The sequence below is a fragment of the Pyrus communis genome, chromosome 9 (genome assembly GCF_041283825.1).
Source record: "Pyrus communis isolate YQ-2024b chromosome 9, ASM4128382v1, whole genome shotgun sequence".
Taxonomy (NCBI): Eukaryota; Viridiplantae; Streptophyta; class Magnoliopsida; order Rosales; family Rosaceae; genus Pyrus; species Pyrus communis.
Genome location: NC_142573.1, coordinates 21,315,089 through 21,330,610, shown reverse-complemented (window position 1 = coordinate 21,330,610; position 15,522 = coordinate 21,315,089). Strand labels below are relative to the sequence as shown.

Genomic DNA, 15,522 nt, shown 5'->3' with positions numbered 1-15,522 from the left:
ATGGCTCGTAGCTCTCAACCTGTTCGTGCAAACATCTTGGACTTTGATGACGATTTTGAGCGCACTTTGAGAATGAAGAGGAAGGAGCCAGAACTTAACCCATCAAGTTGTAGCAAGAACAACCCACAGCAAGGGAGGAAGAAGAGGTATAAGTCATGGTAGCGGACAATCGAACAATCAAGGAACTTTCCGCCTCGGGAATGGACAATGCCGCACCATTATGCATCCAATACCCTAAGGCGGCTCAAGACAAGACCGATGAATTTGAATTGAAGTCTAGTTTGTTGCACCACATCCCAAAGTTCCATGGGCTGTCTATGGAGGATCCAAACAAGCATTTAAAAAAGTTTGAGGTGGTGTGTTCAAGCATGACTCCAATTAATGTTGATAGCAATATTTTGAAGATGAAGGCCTTTCCATTCTCTCTATTGGAAAAGGCTAAAGATTGGTTATATGAATTAGCACCCGGAACGGTCACTTCTTGGGAGAGCATAAAGAGGGCGTTTCTAGAGAAATTCTTCCCTACTTCAATAGTCATTCTCTTGAGGAAGAAAATTAGCAGAATCCAACAAAGCCAAGGAAAGTCTTTTCTGGCGTATTATGAGCGTTTTAAAGCCCTTGTTCCATCATGTCCCCAACATCAAATGAAGGAGGAGCTTCTACTTCAATATTTCTATGAAGGCCTTCTTCCAATTGAAAGGCAAATGCTCGATGCTTCAGCGGGAGGTGCATTGGTGGACAAAACTCCTATGGTAGCCAAGACCTTAATTGCAAACCATGCTTAAAATGCACAACAATACGAAGGAATTGGGCAAAGAGACCCCCCACGGCAGCAAGTGCATGAGATAAGTTCTACATCTGACATTCAATCTCAATTAGCTAATCTTACTTTTATTGTGTCTCAGATGGCCGAAGGAATGAGGATACAAGGACCAAGTGTATGTGGCGTGTGTTATATCCAAGGACACCCTTCTGAAAAGTGCCCTCAATTGATTGAGAATGGGGGATGGGAGAGTGTGAATGCTATTGGATTTCCAAGCCAAAATCAGCCACAGAATGATCCCTATTCCAACACATACAATCCGGGTTGGAGAGATCATCCAAATTTCAAGTGGAGGGAACCTCAACAACCTCAACAACGAGGAGGATTTAGGCAACAACCCCGGAGGTTCTACACCAAGCCATACGCACCAAATCAAGCCCAAACACAACCTGCCCAAAACAATCAAGGTAGTCTTTGGACAATGATACACTTATTAAGTTACTTACCAATTTGTCTCAGGGGCAAGAGAATCAAAACAAAGCCATGAAAAATTGAGACAAAAGGGTGGATCACTTGGAGAAACAAATTGGGTAGATAGCGGAGTTTGTAGGACAATTCCGAAACCAAGGCAAACTCTCTAGTTCAACCATTGTCAATCCAAAGGGAGGATTCGAATCTGCCAAAGCAATCACATTGAGAAGTGGAAAAGAAGTTGGCACTAATCCAAAATCATCAAAATCAAGCCCCAATGAAGATGAAAAGCTGCAATTGGAAGAAGATGAGCAAAGCAAAGCCACGGCAAGGGTAGAAGCACCCTTGCCGCAACCTCTTAGGGACCCCAATTCATCTAATTCGGCCAATATAGGTAAGTTGGGTTCAAATTCGATTAATTCTAACCCTATTCCACCCAATGTTCCTTTGCCTTGCAAATTTATGCAAGCAAAGAAAGAGGAGAATGTCAAAGACATTCTTGAGATGTTTAGGAAAGTACAAGTCAATATTCCGCTCCTCGATGCCATCAAGCAAGTTCCCAAATATGCCAAAATCTTGAAGGAACTTTGCACCACAAGGAAGAGGGTTTCGAATAAAGAGGTAGTTAGGGTAAGTGAAAACGTTTCCGCTGTTTTACAAAGAAAGTTACCTCCAAAGTGCAAAGATCCAAGTAGCTTTACAATCCCTTGCATTATTGGCCAAACTAAGTTTGAACATGTTATGTTAGACTTAGGAGCTTCAATTAATGTCATGCCATATTCTATTTATGCATCCATGAACCTTGGAGAATTGAAAAATGATGGTGTGATTATTCAATTGGCCGATCGATCTAATGCCTATCCAAAGGGAGTTTTGGAAGATGTTTTAGTGTAGGTTAATAACTTGATCTTCCCGGCGGATTTCTATGTTCTTGGGATGGAAGAAACCACCCATTCCACATCCTTGCACCTCTTTCTTGGAAGGCCATTCATGAAGACGGCCCGCACCAAGATCCATGCTTCTCTATTGATATCTTTGATTCATTGGCGCAGGAACATCTTGAACAATTGCATGAGGATGCACTTGAAACGGTCATTACAAGTGGAATAGAATTGACAAATCAAATGGTAGCACCAATAGCATCCCACGACACCAATTTGGAATTCCATGTCGTGCCCCTTTGTGATGATGTAATTGAGGTGGTGGTTGCCCTAGAGTCATTGCCACGGCTCAATGGTAAGTCCTCAATCCCAATTTCAATTCTAATTTCAATTAACAAGTTGCTTCCTTCCATAGAACAGCCACCTACCCTTGAGCTTAAACCGTTACCAAACTATTTGAAGTATGTTTTCTTGGGCGAACACGAGACATTGCCCGTCATAGTGGCCTCCTCACTCACGGCACAAGAAGAGGACAAGTTGGTGAGGGTTCTAAAGGAGCACAAAACAGCCATTGGGTGGACTTTGGCCGATATCAAGGGAATAAGCCCTACTACATGCATGCACCGTATACTCATGGAGGAAGGGGCTAAACCATCTAGAGAAGCTCAACGCCGACTCAACCCTCCAATGATGAAAATCGTGAAGAAGGAGATTATCAAACTCCTTGATTGTGGCGTGATCTCCCATCTCGGATAGTTGTTGGGTTTCACCGGTCCAAGTAGTTCCAAAGAAGTCCGGAGTCACAATGGTGAAGAATGAAGAGAATGAGCTTGTGCCCACACGCATCCAAACAGGTTTACTTGAGCCGTTTATACTATAACTACCTTATTATCTTGCAAGTATTTTGTGTATTTTTATCTCTACTTTTGCAGGTGGTAAAAATCTCTATCAAGAAAGAAACCTACATCTTGAGGAGGGGGCTTCCCTTGAATCACGTGTGGAGAAAGGCTAGCTTAAGCATTCAAAGCGAAGCCATTAGAGTCAACAACATGAGAGGAAAAGGGGGAATAAGGAGGTTGGTAGTCGAAGGTGATTGGTTTTCAGTTGTGGCTAACAACAATATGCTACACTTCGATACACTCTAGAGAAGTTGACCTACTAAATTAGTTTATTGGAACCAAATTCGAGCACCACCCATGTGCGGAGAAGATGCACAAACTCGACTACTTGTAAAAGAACAAACGATCATAAGATCATTTTAGAACCGGTGGGGTACCAGCCAAAGGCTCTTCAACGGTCAAGTTGGCAAGCAATTTATGAGACTCAAGCAACAACCAAGACAATAGAGCATGTGATAATTGCGTTTCTCAAAATGAATCCTAGAATGGTGTATTTATACTAGTCGAGAGAGAGTCATTTTAAGACATAAAATATGTATTAAGTAAGGAGAATCCCAAATGATATCTAGAAGTAGATATTGCATCTTCTTAGAATTTTGATTACTTACGGCGCATGCCAATCCATAGATTGTAGGAATTTTCAAGAATATAGAAACTTATCTGATCCATGACCGGATCAAGTTTCTGTATCTTATGAAACAAGAATGGTCAATCTTAGCCTTTTTGGGACACAAGATAATGGTGGCATCGCTAGTCTGTTTGTACAGCTTAAGCTGATTGGAACTGTTGGGTACATCACCAGAATTGTTAGGTACTTATATTTCGATCCATCTTACTCCAACCCTTGAAAATCATGGTCCCACAATTTCCCTTAACTATTTATCTAAAGGGTTGCTCCGCTTAAAGATAGATAATTATCCAAAGATCATGCCTTTCGGAGTAAATCAGAATACATACTGTTTATAGTTCTTCTGACGCGTGGCTATCCAACCTCATAGTTGTTGCCTATTGCAAGGTAATTGAGATGTTCCGAAATCATACGTGTGCTCCTGAAGAGCATGCCATAAATGCTACAATAGAAGGGATGCCTTAGTTGTGTGTGCGCAAGAAATGAGGAACTACTTTTTATGTTTCTAACCTATTTAGACTGTCGGATTCGTAGATCTCAAGGCATGACGATCCAGAATCAACAGTAGGATGAATCTAAAATATCTTCTATAAATATCCTCAAATTTCTTCTTTGTCTTCTTCACACCTCAAAGTGTTCAAGCCTTCAACTTTATTTTAAGATTTCTACAGAACCTTCGATTATTGAACCTTCTACTTTCATTGCCGAAAATTCTCACTTCCAATGTTTTCCCCACACCTTTCAAATCGAGATATGACTTATTTGAATGTTCTTCATGCCTTTGTATCAAACTATGACTCTTACTAGAACCTCATGTGGTCAAAGTACGGAGTAAAGAAGATGATGAAGCCTTCGTTCGCCATTGCCGAGATCTACTAAATGACTACAAGGTCTGGTTGGAAGCTAACCAAAACATCCGAGCAGCTTTGCCTGATTCTTCTGATCCTTGTCGTCCATGTACTAGAATCCACCTATGGTACTTATATTTGAGTCTAAAATTCCCTCTATCTGCACTCCTGAAGGAGATTCTGGTATGCTAAAATTCCCTTCATCTGCACTTCTTGACGTGGTGAAGAGAATGGTACCTTTTTCGAAGGCTAATTTGTCATGGTTTGGTCGAAAAACAGCTCGAAAGTGGCTAACTTTTCGACCAAACCACAACGAATTAGCTTCGGGTAAGGTATTATTCTCTTCGTCTCGTTGAGAAGTATGATTTTCGTTTTTGAATCACTTGATTTTGTTGAGTATTGAAGAAGTTATGATCGTTTAAAGTTTGCCCAGTTTTCGGCAAGTTTTTCAATTTTCCCGCGAACCAGTCACCTTTCAGGCTATTTTCCAGCCGTCTCCGGTAATCATTGGGCTTCCAAATATGTATAATCTTGTTTTCTACTTTCCTATCTTCATTTTGATATATTATGAGTTGAATTTGGTTAAGAAACAATAAAGTTATGAAGCTTTGAAAATTGCCTAAACTTCCGGCCAAGAGCTCCAAGACACTTAATGGGACACTTAATGGATGATGGACAATCTCAGGGACTATTTCTATTGATTTTCAATCTCAGGAACGAAAATGATGTGTTATGTAAATGTCAGGAACTATTTTGGTTAAAAAGCCTTTTTATATATGAAAAAAGGGGTGTCTTGAAATTTCAATGCATCAAGAGTGTGTCTACCACCCTAGTAGAAAGAGGAATTTCCTCTCACTGGCTCACTTCTCTGTAAGAGCAGCTTCAGCGGGAGTAATTGTTCGATGGACAGGCTTCAGTACAGGGCCTAATTGCCCGAGGGAGGAAGTCCAGTGTTGGCTGGTGAGGGAGCTCGAGCAAGCCCAAGCGCCAGGTCCGTGGATTCGTGTCGGCCCGAGCGCCTGAGTCGAGTCTGACGTCATACGCCTATTTTAATTTTTTTTTTCTGTTAGGAGACCACATAGCCCTCCTATTTCGACGAACTCCAAACCACCGTCACAACCTCAACATCATTGTGAGTTTCACGAAACCAGGAAATAGGGGGAAAATCCCTAAGGTCCATTAATCTCTCCATTCTCTCTGCCCATAACCCTCATTGTCTCTTTATATCCTTGCAAACACAGAGACACTGACAACCACCACCTCGCCGTCCTAACGAGCTTCATGCCACGAACAATACCCACCTGCAAAGTCTTCGATCACCGAAGTCTTGCAACATAATATCAACCAATTTCAGGGCTTCCCAACTAAAATTCAAAAATAAAATTAAACAAAAAAATGAAGAAAAAAGTGACCTCATCCTTAAGCAGAAGGTGGAAGGAATGGGAACGGAGTCAGGGAAAACATCAGTGATGTGAGGGATGTTGAACCGCTTCTCGAAAATCCTCTGGAACCTGGATTTCTAGTCGGGATCGCTGAAATCGATCTGTTGCCTGCTCTGGCTCTTGCTTTGGGCGAAGATGCGGTTGCTGTTCTTGGCGACTCCCTCGAAAGTAGTCAGTAGTCTCAGAGACGACAGAGATAATTGGTGAGAAGTGCGGTGGTGGACAGCGAGTCCCGGCGGGGCGATCGCGTGCGAGAGAGTGCCCATGAAACGGAGATGTTGAGGTGCAGTGAAGTTCTGAGTTTGCTTGTTCGATAAATGCGAGTGTTTGGAAGATTTGCAGAGAGACAGAGAGTGAAATAAATTAAAAGGGAAAATCGAAAGCACGAGGAATGGTCGTACGAACTGACTAATTAGTAGGAAGCAGAGAGGGAGTGGGGCCTTGGTCACCTATTATTTTATTGCCTATTGTCAAGGCTATTGAAATGCAACTGTGTAGATAAAAAAACGGTTACTGTTCATTAAGGGCAGTTACTGTTCATTAAGGGCAGTTACTGTTCATTAGCTGAATAGGATAATGAATTGCGGGTCCCACGCTGGAACTGTAACGAATAATCGCCGGGCGAGTGTAAGCAATTCACGTGATCGTCATCTCACCTTCGGATACTCGGAAACAGTATCTAGGGCTTGCTACTGAGTGCTGACCATTCAACTCTTTCGCCCTAAGAAGAAGACGAAGAGGGGGAGAGAGAGACCCATTTGCCCTCATTGACTGTCACTCTCCACTGTAAGTGTCACTTTCTCTCGCTACAATCTCAGCTTAAGGACTCAAAATTTCTTTGATTATGGCAACCCTTTGCTGTATGCATGTTGAAATGTGGCCTCAAATTTTGTGGGTTAGCGAATTTATGCATTTATTTTTTCGCATTTGAAATGTAGTTTATGCGATTGAAGATTGAAGCATTAGATTGAGATTGAAATGTAGTTTTATTGCAATACAAATTACTTTGTTCAGAACATGTTTAGAGAAACCGGGTTTTGTAAGTATGAAGAGAAACTGTTCAATTTTTGGGTTTTTGTAGAGAAACTGTTGTCATTCTTGAGTAATTTGCAGAGAAACTGTTCTGATTGTTGGGTTTTTGTATTCATTAGCTTCAAACTCGCTTAAAGCATTTGATTGTTTATTCAATTTCTCGTTATGCTGTAATTATTTATCACCTTGACCTTTAGGAGTGGACATGCTGTAATGTCCATTAAACTGTCTCCTTGCAAGTACTCCAGTTTTGTGTGTTTGGAGTTTTTTGGATTTACGAAACCAAGTCTGTTTTCAAACAATGATTTGTGATGTTTGTATACAATCCAGATGGACTACAGCTCTGAAGATGAATCTGATATTAGTGATTCCGAGATCCATGAATACAAAGATAAACCTTACGAGCAGTTACGGGAGGGAAAATATAAAGTAAAGGGTCCTAATGGGACTCTTAGATGCCCCTTTTGTGCGGGGAAGAAGAAACAAGATTACAAGTTTAAGGACCTCCTCCAACATGCTTCAGGGGTGGCCAAAGGTTCTGCTCTCAGAAATGCGAAACAGAAAGCCAACCACCTTGCCTTGGCACTGTACTTGGAGAATGATCTAGCCAGCGAAGGAGACCAAATACAGCGTCCACCGTTTCCTGCTCCTGTTGCTCAGCAAGAAAAGCAAGAAGACCTCTATGTGTGGCCTTGGACTGGCATTGTTGTAAACATAGTGAGCCAGCCAAAGGATGGAAAAGATCTTCTAGATTCTGGATACTGGATGAGAAAGTTTTCAAAATATAAACCTTTAGAAGTTCGTACTTTGTGCAATGAAGGCAATCCAGCTGCATGCGCTGTAGTATATTTTAGTAAAGATTGGAATGGTTTTGGGAATGCTACTGATTTTGAGAAGATGTTTGAAACCGACTGTCTAAGTAAAAAGGATTGGAATGCACAAAAGGAACAGCCTGGCTCAAGCATCTATGGGTGGTGCGCTCGTGCTGATGATTATCATTCCCAAGGGCAAATAGGGGAGTTTCTTCGCAAGACAGGAGAGCTAAGAACGGTATCTGACATTGTACAGGAAGCAGCTAGAAAAAGAAATGATGTTGTGGCAAGCCTGGCCAATGAAATTGATATGACAAATGAAAATCTGGATGAACTGCGATACAAGTACAATGAGAGGACACTGTCTTTAAGTAGGATGCTTGAAGAGAAAGACCGGCTGCACAATGACTTTGTTAAAGGTTTTGCCCTGCCCCTTCTTCTATGCTTTGTTTTTTATGTGCATGCGTATAGCACATCCTCTTGTTTAAATGTACCTATGCATTTGGATTTTATTATCTTTGCTTGATTTGTTGGGGGTTCCTTGACAAACTGTTTTCGTGTTTATCAGAAACGAGAAAGATGCAGCAAATGGCAAGAAATAATGTGCAGAGAATATTAGAGGAACAAGAAAAATTGAATTATGAGTTGGAGTCTAAAAAAAAGAAACTTGATACCTGGAGCAAAGAATTAAACAAACGGGAAGCACTGACTGAGCGTGAGAGGCAAAAACTTGACGAGGATAAGAAGAAGGTAACATATATGACATACTTGTACCACTCCATATTTTGCATTAAACGAATTTAAAGTAAGCATTGAATCTACTTGTTTACTAGCAGTCCATACGTTGCATTTCTGTTTGCTATCCTTGTATTCTGGCAGTTAGCTACAAATAGAGACAAATCTTGTTTAATTGGAATTGATTTTATTAGTTAATCAGAGCTGTAGATATTTCAAGAATTTGAATTGTCAAATTCTGTAACTTAGAATCATTTCCTGTCTGTATAAAATTTAAGTCATACCCAGTTTCATATGTGATTAATGTGAGATTGGAACAATTTGAGACCTCAATAAAAGGGGTTAATTGTCTGCATTAGGAGTTAAGTAGTAAATAGTCAGTTAGCGTTTATAAAAAATGATTCATTATTTCCGTTTAATTTCTAGGATGCATCAAAATTTGACTTCTGTTTCATATTGGTTTTTTATTTTATGGGGTTTGTGATATCCAGTTTGGTTTTTAAATTGGTCAACAGTTTATCCTCATAATCATACAAGTTAAGCTCTGGTAAACTTGTCCCTGTAATTCAAACACAGTCATGTACATAAGCATTGCCATGTGTTAAAAATTCAAATTTAGAAATGTGCAGCCAGTAGGTAAAGCCGTTGCTTGGTTTGTGTTCTGGGTACTAATATAGTTTGCCCCTCCAGAATGATGAGAGAAACAATTCACTCCAATTGGCTTCCGAGGAGCAGAAAAAGGCTGATGAGAGTGTCTTGAGGCTGGTTGAAGTGCAAAAGGTGTGGAAATTTAGTGTTAAACTCAATAGAAACTGCAAAACTTCCTTGCTATATCTGTCTTTTCCATGCTATATCTGTCTTTTCCATGGTTTTCACTGACTAGAATCTGAACTTTTCAGAGAGAAAAAGAGGATGCCTTAAATAAAATACTTGAGTTAGAAAAGCAGCTGGATGCTAAACAGAAGCTGGAGATGGAGATTGAAGAGCTAAAAGGGAAATTAGAGGTGATGAAGCATCTAGGGGATCAAGATGATGATGCTGTTCAATCAAAGATAAAAGAAATGGAAGATGAATTAGGGGAAAAAGTTGATGAACTTGAGGATTTAGAATCTCTAAATCAAACTCTTATCACCAAAGAACGCCAAAGCAATGATGAGTTACAAGAAGCGCGTAAAGAATTAATAGCGGTATGCATTTTTTCCTCCTTTTTATTTTGAACTTTACTTATTAATAGTTATACTTATTTTATATACCCCGCTACAAGGATGCCCCCATTTTAAGAAAAGTAAGGACCACATTGTTGAAGCTGGGCCCACACTGTGGTTCCACAATGAAAACTGTCTGGTTTTTTTAATACTCAATTAAGAGCATCCAAGAAAAACAACCGAATTGGAAGCCATTTTGGTTACCATCTGATCTTACCTGGTTTGTTGAAACACTGGTCGTCAATTTCTTTGTCAAAAATTCTTTAACAATAGGTTTTAGATTTTGTTGATTTTTCGCAATGATGATTGTGGGGAAGCCTGTATATTGATTAATAATTAATACATACATTTTTATTTATTTATTTTGTATAGACTTAACGTACTTCTGATATTCTATGAAACATATATCCCACTTTCGAATGTTTAAATAGTGACTTATTATGACTATTCTCTCCTTGTTACATTGCCTTGGAAGGTAATCGAATTGGAAGCTAGAAAAAGTACATTAAGAAAGAGGTGCTTTAGAGTGATGAGTTGGTAATCTATGGTAAATTCTGTTTTAGTAATCATCTAACCTCTCGTACTTTTTGTTTGGCATAATCACAGCTCAGACGAGAGTATAAGATAGAGATTGGAAAATGCTGGTTGTCGTGTTTTCTGTTTGGCATAATCTTGTGGTTCATACTTATAAAAACAAAAGTATACTTCCATTATCTTGTCAGAGAAGGAACAAATAAAAAAATTATTTGTAATTAGCATATTTTCGTCATATGATAAAGAGAGATAATGAAGTCATGAAAACTCTTACTGTTTATTCAGGGTTTGAGTGAAATGTTGAGTGGTCGATCTAATATTGGGATAAAGAGAATGGGTGATCTTGATCAGAAGCCCTTCATGAACACATGCAAGGAACGATTCACTCTTGAGGAAGCACAGGTGCAGGCCTCCACTCTATGTTCCTTGTGGCAGGACAATCTAACAAATCCTGATTGGCATCCTTTCAAGGTTATAACAGTCAATGAGGAGCCCAAGGTATGATTCTTAAATACCTTCAAATTGATGGTTTCGGAACTCATTTATATACCAACAATGCAAGTGGAGATGTGCACTCCAACTTGCAGTGGTATCATGATAAAAAGCTCATCTAGTAACTCGTTATTTCAACAAATACACACAGTATTCTTGTTTTGTTAATTTTTGTTTTCAACTATTTCCTGGTGTTTTTGTAATCATTATACCAATTCTGAAACATAAAATTAGTATCTGGGAAGAACTAGGCACCCTACAAGAGTTTCAAAGATGGAAAATTTTAGGATTCTAATCATAGGTGTGCTGTGTTTGGCAACCAACACAGTTTCTACAATTATATATATGGTGGGAGGAGTTATGCTATCTGCTTGTGATAATTTACATTGGCTCTGCTACGTGTATATTTTTATTTCTTATACCCAGGTATAAATCAGAGTTACCTTGCAAATGTATTGATAACTACGTAATAGGAGTTTGTTTTTTCCATCTGTTTTGTGTTAATAGATATTGGGTAAAAGTTGTGCTGAATAACAATTTCCTGGTTGAGATGCAATGCAGTGTGAAAGAAACTTAGAGATTGAAGTTCTTATGCATGTGAAGATACTATGTGTATTTATGTAAATGTCGTGTTAAATCACCCATTCATAATGACGATTGGAGGGTGGTTAGAAGATGATTAATTTTCCGAGATGCCATGTGATGCAGGAAATACTTGATGAGGAAGATGAGAAGCTACGAAATCTGAAGGAGGAGTGGGGCAATGAGATACATGAGTGTGTCGTTACAGCCTTGAAAGAACTTAATGATTACAATCCAAGTGGGAGGTATGTTATCTCTGAACTTTGGAACTTCAAAGAAGGAAGGAAAGCCACACTGAAGGAGGTTATCAGTTTTGTCTTAAAGAGTATGAAGACACTCAAGCGAAAGAGAACATGAAACGAAGGTTAGTTTCATTATTATTTGGAAGTTAAATGCTTCTCAAGATATTGGATTACTGTTCTCTTGTTGGGGCAATTTGTTAAATTCTCTGTTTGGATGCATTCATGATTGCACCAATGATAATCCTCGGCTGTATTTAATCTTATTAAAATGGATAGATTTGAGACATGCATTTGATGTCCTCGGCAATTCATCAGACCACTTTAGATATTGCTGTTGATTCGTACTCCACTTTGTCTTTCTTTTGTTTTATCTCAATGCATCTCGTGCGAATTCAACCTCAGAATATCGTTGTTGCAAGCACTCAATTGCGTTTAAATGACTTGAATCTGAAGGATTCGAGTAACGCAATAGTGTATAGAATCGTTGACTGTTGGAATCAGAACCATTCTTCCCGTTGTTAAGAATTGTACTCCTACTATGTGAGGTGTATTGTGGCAGGCCTGGTAGCAAGAGGTAGAAGATGAACTCCAGAGCAGCGAGGGTCGATGGTAAATCTACAACCAGTGGGCAGTGGTTGGATCGGATGGCAGGGAAATCATGTTTCGCAGGGAGACACTCACTTTGTCTGATTGCATCTACTCTACTCCTATGACTACTTGTGAACCTCTATTGACGACTCTACTACATTTTAATTTTAAATGCCGAGAGAATTCCTCCTGGACAAAATGATTTATAATTTGAAATTTAATTTTGGATTAGAGATTTGAATCCAACGCGAAAGTTATGCTTCGAATCAGAAAATATTTTCGAGAAATTTGAATGGAAATGTAAAATGTATGTAACCATAAATGTAAACAACTATGCAAATGGCGGATCATAGTGATGGGGCATTTTTATTCAATGCATTGCTGTCCAAACATTTCCCCTCCACATGACGACAGGAACTTTCGTTGCATATAACGTCACGCTTACAATAAGTAGTTGTCACGTAAGTTTCTCTACTATTTTCGTAGGTGTGGGCCATCGAGTACATTGTCACGATGGTATCATGGTCTAATAATAAGTTAACTTTATTTTGCTACACATGACATTGTGCTATTTCAGGGCAACATTGCGACTATGTTCAGCAACGTCCATGACCCAAACCCGCACCACAGGGACATTTGGAAAAAAAAATAACTAAAATTTGGCCTCCCTCTACGCCTCCAAACCCGTCTCCTTTTCCAGAACAGAGATTAATTCTGTTCTTCTCCTGGCATTGTAAAATTCCTCATCTTCTTGGTCGTCCATGACTACGTCACTGCGCTCTGGCACTTGACCTATGTGGTCTCCGTGCTCAAGCCCATCTACGTTTTCGGGTACTCGACCATCTGCGAGATAATTGATGCGGTTTTCGGGTCGGTTGTGGTGCACAGCGGGTAAGGTCCGTAAGGATTATGGGGCTTTTCTGTGAGGATTGTGGTTGGTGGCTATTCTGGTGATTGTAAATTTAATAGAATGACTTTAATTGCGACTTAGTACTACGTTTTATTGTTATTTCTTTTTACATGTAAGTAAAAGGAATATCACTAGATTTCTCACTTACAAGAAAATAGGACCACTAGATCACAATACTAGTTTCATAAAAAAACTGATATTAACGCTCTATAAATCTCATTTTACACTTCACACAAATATATTTTTCTTTTTAATTATATAAAGTTTAAGAGTGTACGAATGCATAAGCGCACTGAAGAAAATGGAGGTACTCCTGTTTGGATGCTCTTCTCATGCCTTTCTATTTTGTGCGATCACGGTTAAGCGACGTTAACATTTTATATTGATTTTTTTATAGAGATAATAAGACAAAAAACAATAGAAATATAAAATGTTGACGTATCTTAACCGTGACCTTACAAATAGAAAAGGATGCGAAGGACATCCAAACAAGAGCGCAGACAATCTGCCTTGGAAGAAAATTCAAAGAAAAGAAAGTGACATAGTGGATCCCACGGCCACCTGCCAACAATACCATGTCATTTTCACCTGAAAAAATACAAAAATAAAAAAAATAAAAATCCTCGGTGTCTATATTTATTTCATATTATCGCTTTGGTATCCATTCATCCTTTTTGTTTGTTCTTCGTTCCTCTCTCTCTCTCTCTCTCGAGTCTCTCTGCCTCTCGTTCAGCGCAAGAAGCCAAGAACAAACCAAAAACACCAAAAAATTAAAACAAAAAAACTGTTAAAAAATCAGATTACCGCCATTTTAAGACCCCATAATATTTATCTCCTTCTTCCTCCACCGACCTTCTTCTCTCCCACCATACCTCTCTCTCTCGATCGAAACCTCAACCTCGCTTTCTGGCTTCCTTCTCCTTTGAATCCGCAAGTTCTCGATGCACTTCGTTAAAAACCGTCGGATTTTTTATGCCATGTTGATGTTCCTCTGATTTGAGGTTGGTCTCAATTCCTTTTCATTTATCTCAGTTTTTTCTTTTTGGTTTTTGTGTGTTTGTATGCATATTTCGATCAATTAATAAAAAATTTGGAGTTTGGTTGATTGATTTTTGATGGGTTTGTGTTGTTTTTAATTGTTGTGTAGCAGAGTTGAACGGGGTTCATGTAAATCCCGTCGATTCAATTGGATCCGCTGCATGCGTATTTGATTGAATTTGTGACTTGGGTGTTCAAATCTCACGGTTTTGGTCCAACTTCTTGGTGGATTTTCACTGCGGAATGCCGCTCTTACCGAAAATTGATTCGATTCAAATTCGTGAGGTGTGGAACGACAATCTTGAGGAGGAATTTGCGTTGATACGCAAAATTGTCGATGACTACCCGTATGTTGCCATGGACACTGAGTTTCCGGGCATTGTTATTCGTCCGGTGGGCAACTTCAAGAACAGCTACGACTACCATTACCAAACCTTGAAGGACAATGTGGACATGCTCAAGTTGATTCAACTCGGTCTCACGTTTTCCGATGAGCAAGGGAACTTGCCCTCTTGTGGAACTGATAAACAATGCATTTGGCAGTTCAATTTCCGCGAGTTCAATCTCAACAAGGATGTATTCGCCAGTGATTCTATTGAGCTTCTGCACCAAAGCGGCATCGATTTTAAGAAAAACAATGAAAAGGGAATTAATGCAAAGCGGTTTGGGGAGCTCCTAATGTCGTCTGGGATTGTGTTGAATGATAATGTGAATTGGGTCACCTTCCATAGCGGCTATGATTTTGGATACTTGCTGAAGCTTTTGACGTGCCAGAACTTGCCCCAAACTCAAGCAGGGTTCTTTAATTTGATCAATATATACTTTCCGACAGTATACGATATCAAGCATCTGATGAAGTTTTGCAATAGCCTCCATGGTGGATTGAACAAGCTCGCGGAACTGTTGGAAGTGGAGAGAGTTGGTATTTGTCACCAGGCAGGTTCGGATAGTTTGCTCACGTCCTCTACATTCAGAAAATTGAAAGAGAATTTCTTTAGTGGTTCTTTGGAGAAGTATGCCGGTGTCTTGTATGGTTTAGGTGTGGAGAATGGACAGAATACTTTCTGAAGAGAAAACAACAGGAAAAAGAAAACAAGACCCGAAAGCGGTTTCTTTCTTAACCTTGTCTGTGCCTGATACTGCATATTCATGTATTAATTTATGAGTTTACATATTTTTATTGAAATCTTCTTGTGCACAACTTTGGTACTTGTCACTTGTCGTTGCATGCACTTTGTTCGATCATTGGATTGACGGATTGGGTTGCATTCGCGTATAAAACCATTGTTTGCGTGTGGAAACAACTGCGTCTGGTGGAGGTACCAATTTTATCACTGGCGGGTTTTCGGGAAACTCTGTTTCTGTTCAAGTTGATCTTTCTCCACCTATTTGTGCTCTCGATGGTTTATGCACGTTACGT

At 39.5% G+C, this 15,522-nt stretch overlaps 2 protein-coding genes across 4 annotated transcripts; both read left to right on the top strand.

Moving 5' to 3' along the window:
- Positions 1 to 6,265: 6,265 nt before the first annotated feature.
- LOC137739638 (factor of DNA methylation 1) lies at positions 6,266 to 12,385 on the top strand. 2 transcript variants are annotated; one of them, XM_068479279.2, is made up of 8 exons: positions 6,266 to 6,718; positions 7,295 to 8,195; positions 8,345 to 8,526; positions 9,202 to 9,291; positions 9,411 to 9,698; positions 10,536 to 10,748; positions 11,451 to 11,688; positions 12,126 to 12,385. In XM_068479279.2, exons 2-7 carry the CDS (start codon positions 7,295 to 7,297, stop codon positions 11,679 to 11,681), a joined length of 1,905 nt encoding a protein of 634 aa, XP_068335380.2. In that variant the 5' UTR covers positions 6,266 to 6,718; the 3' UTR covers positions 11,682 to 11,688; positions 12,126 to 12,385. The 2 variants fall into 2 exon arrangements, with proteins under 2 accessions (XP_068335380.2, XP_068335381.2); XM_068479280.2 differs by having other exon boundaries at positions 6,467 to 6,718; positions 11,969 to 12,385.
- Positions 12,386 to 13,726: 1,341 nt separating this feature from the next.
- LOC137739936 (putative CCR4-associated factor 1 homolog 6) lies at positions 13,727 to 15,303 on the top strand. Of its 2 annotated transcripts, none has more exons than XM_068479692.2 (2): positions 13,727 to 14,065; positions 14,215 to 15,303. In XM_068479692.2, the coding sequence occupies exon 2, from the start codon at positions 14,346 to 14,348 to the stop codon at positions 15,168 to 15,170; it is 825 nt and encodes a 274-aa protein (XP_068335793.2). In that variant the 5' UTR covers positions 13,727 to 14,065; positions 14,215 to 14,345; the 3' UTR covers positions 15,171 to 15,303. The 2 variants fall into 2 exon arrangements, with proteins under 2 accessions (XP_068335793.2, XP_068335792.2); XM_068479691.2 differs by having other exon boundaries at positions 14,212 to 15,303.
- Positions 15,304 to 15,522: the final 219 nt, after the last annotated feature.

What these genes read in the sequence shown, in the direction of transcription:
- LOC137739638 (XM_068479279.2), top strand. Translation starts at nt 7,295, where the DNA reads ATGGACTACAGCTCTGAAGATGAATCTGATATTAGTGATTCCGAGATC. An exon ending in GGCTGGTTGAAGTGCAAAAG is followed by an intron (nt 9,292 to 9,410) that starts GTGTGGAAATTT and finishes TGAACTTTTCAG; the next exon opens with AGAGAAAAAGAGGATGCCTT. An exon ending in CAGTCAATGAGGAGCCCAAG is followed by an intron (nt 10,749 to 11,450) that starts GTATGATTCTTA and finishes CATGTGATGCAG; the next exon opens with GAAATACTTGATGAGGAAGA.
- LOC137739936 (XM_068479692.2), top strand. Translation starts at nt 14,346, where the DNA reads ATGCCGCTCTTACCGAAAATTGATTCGATTCAAATTCGTGAGGTGTGG.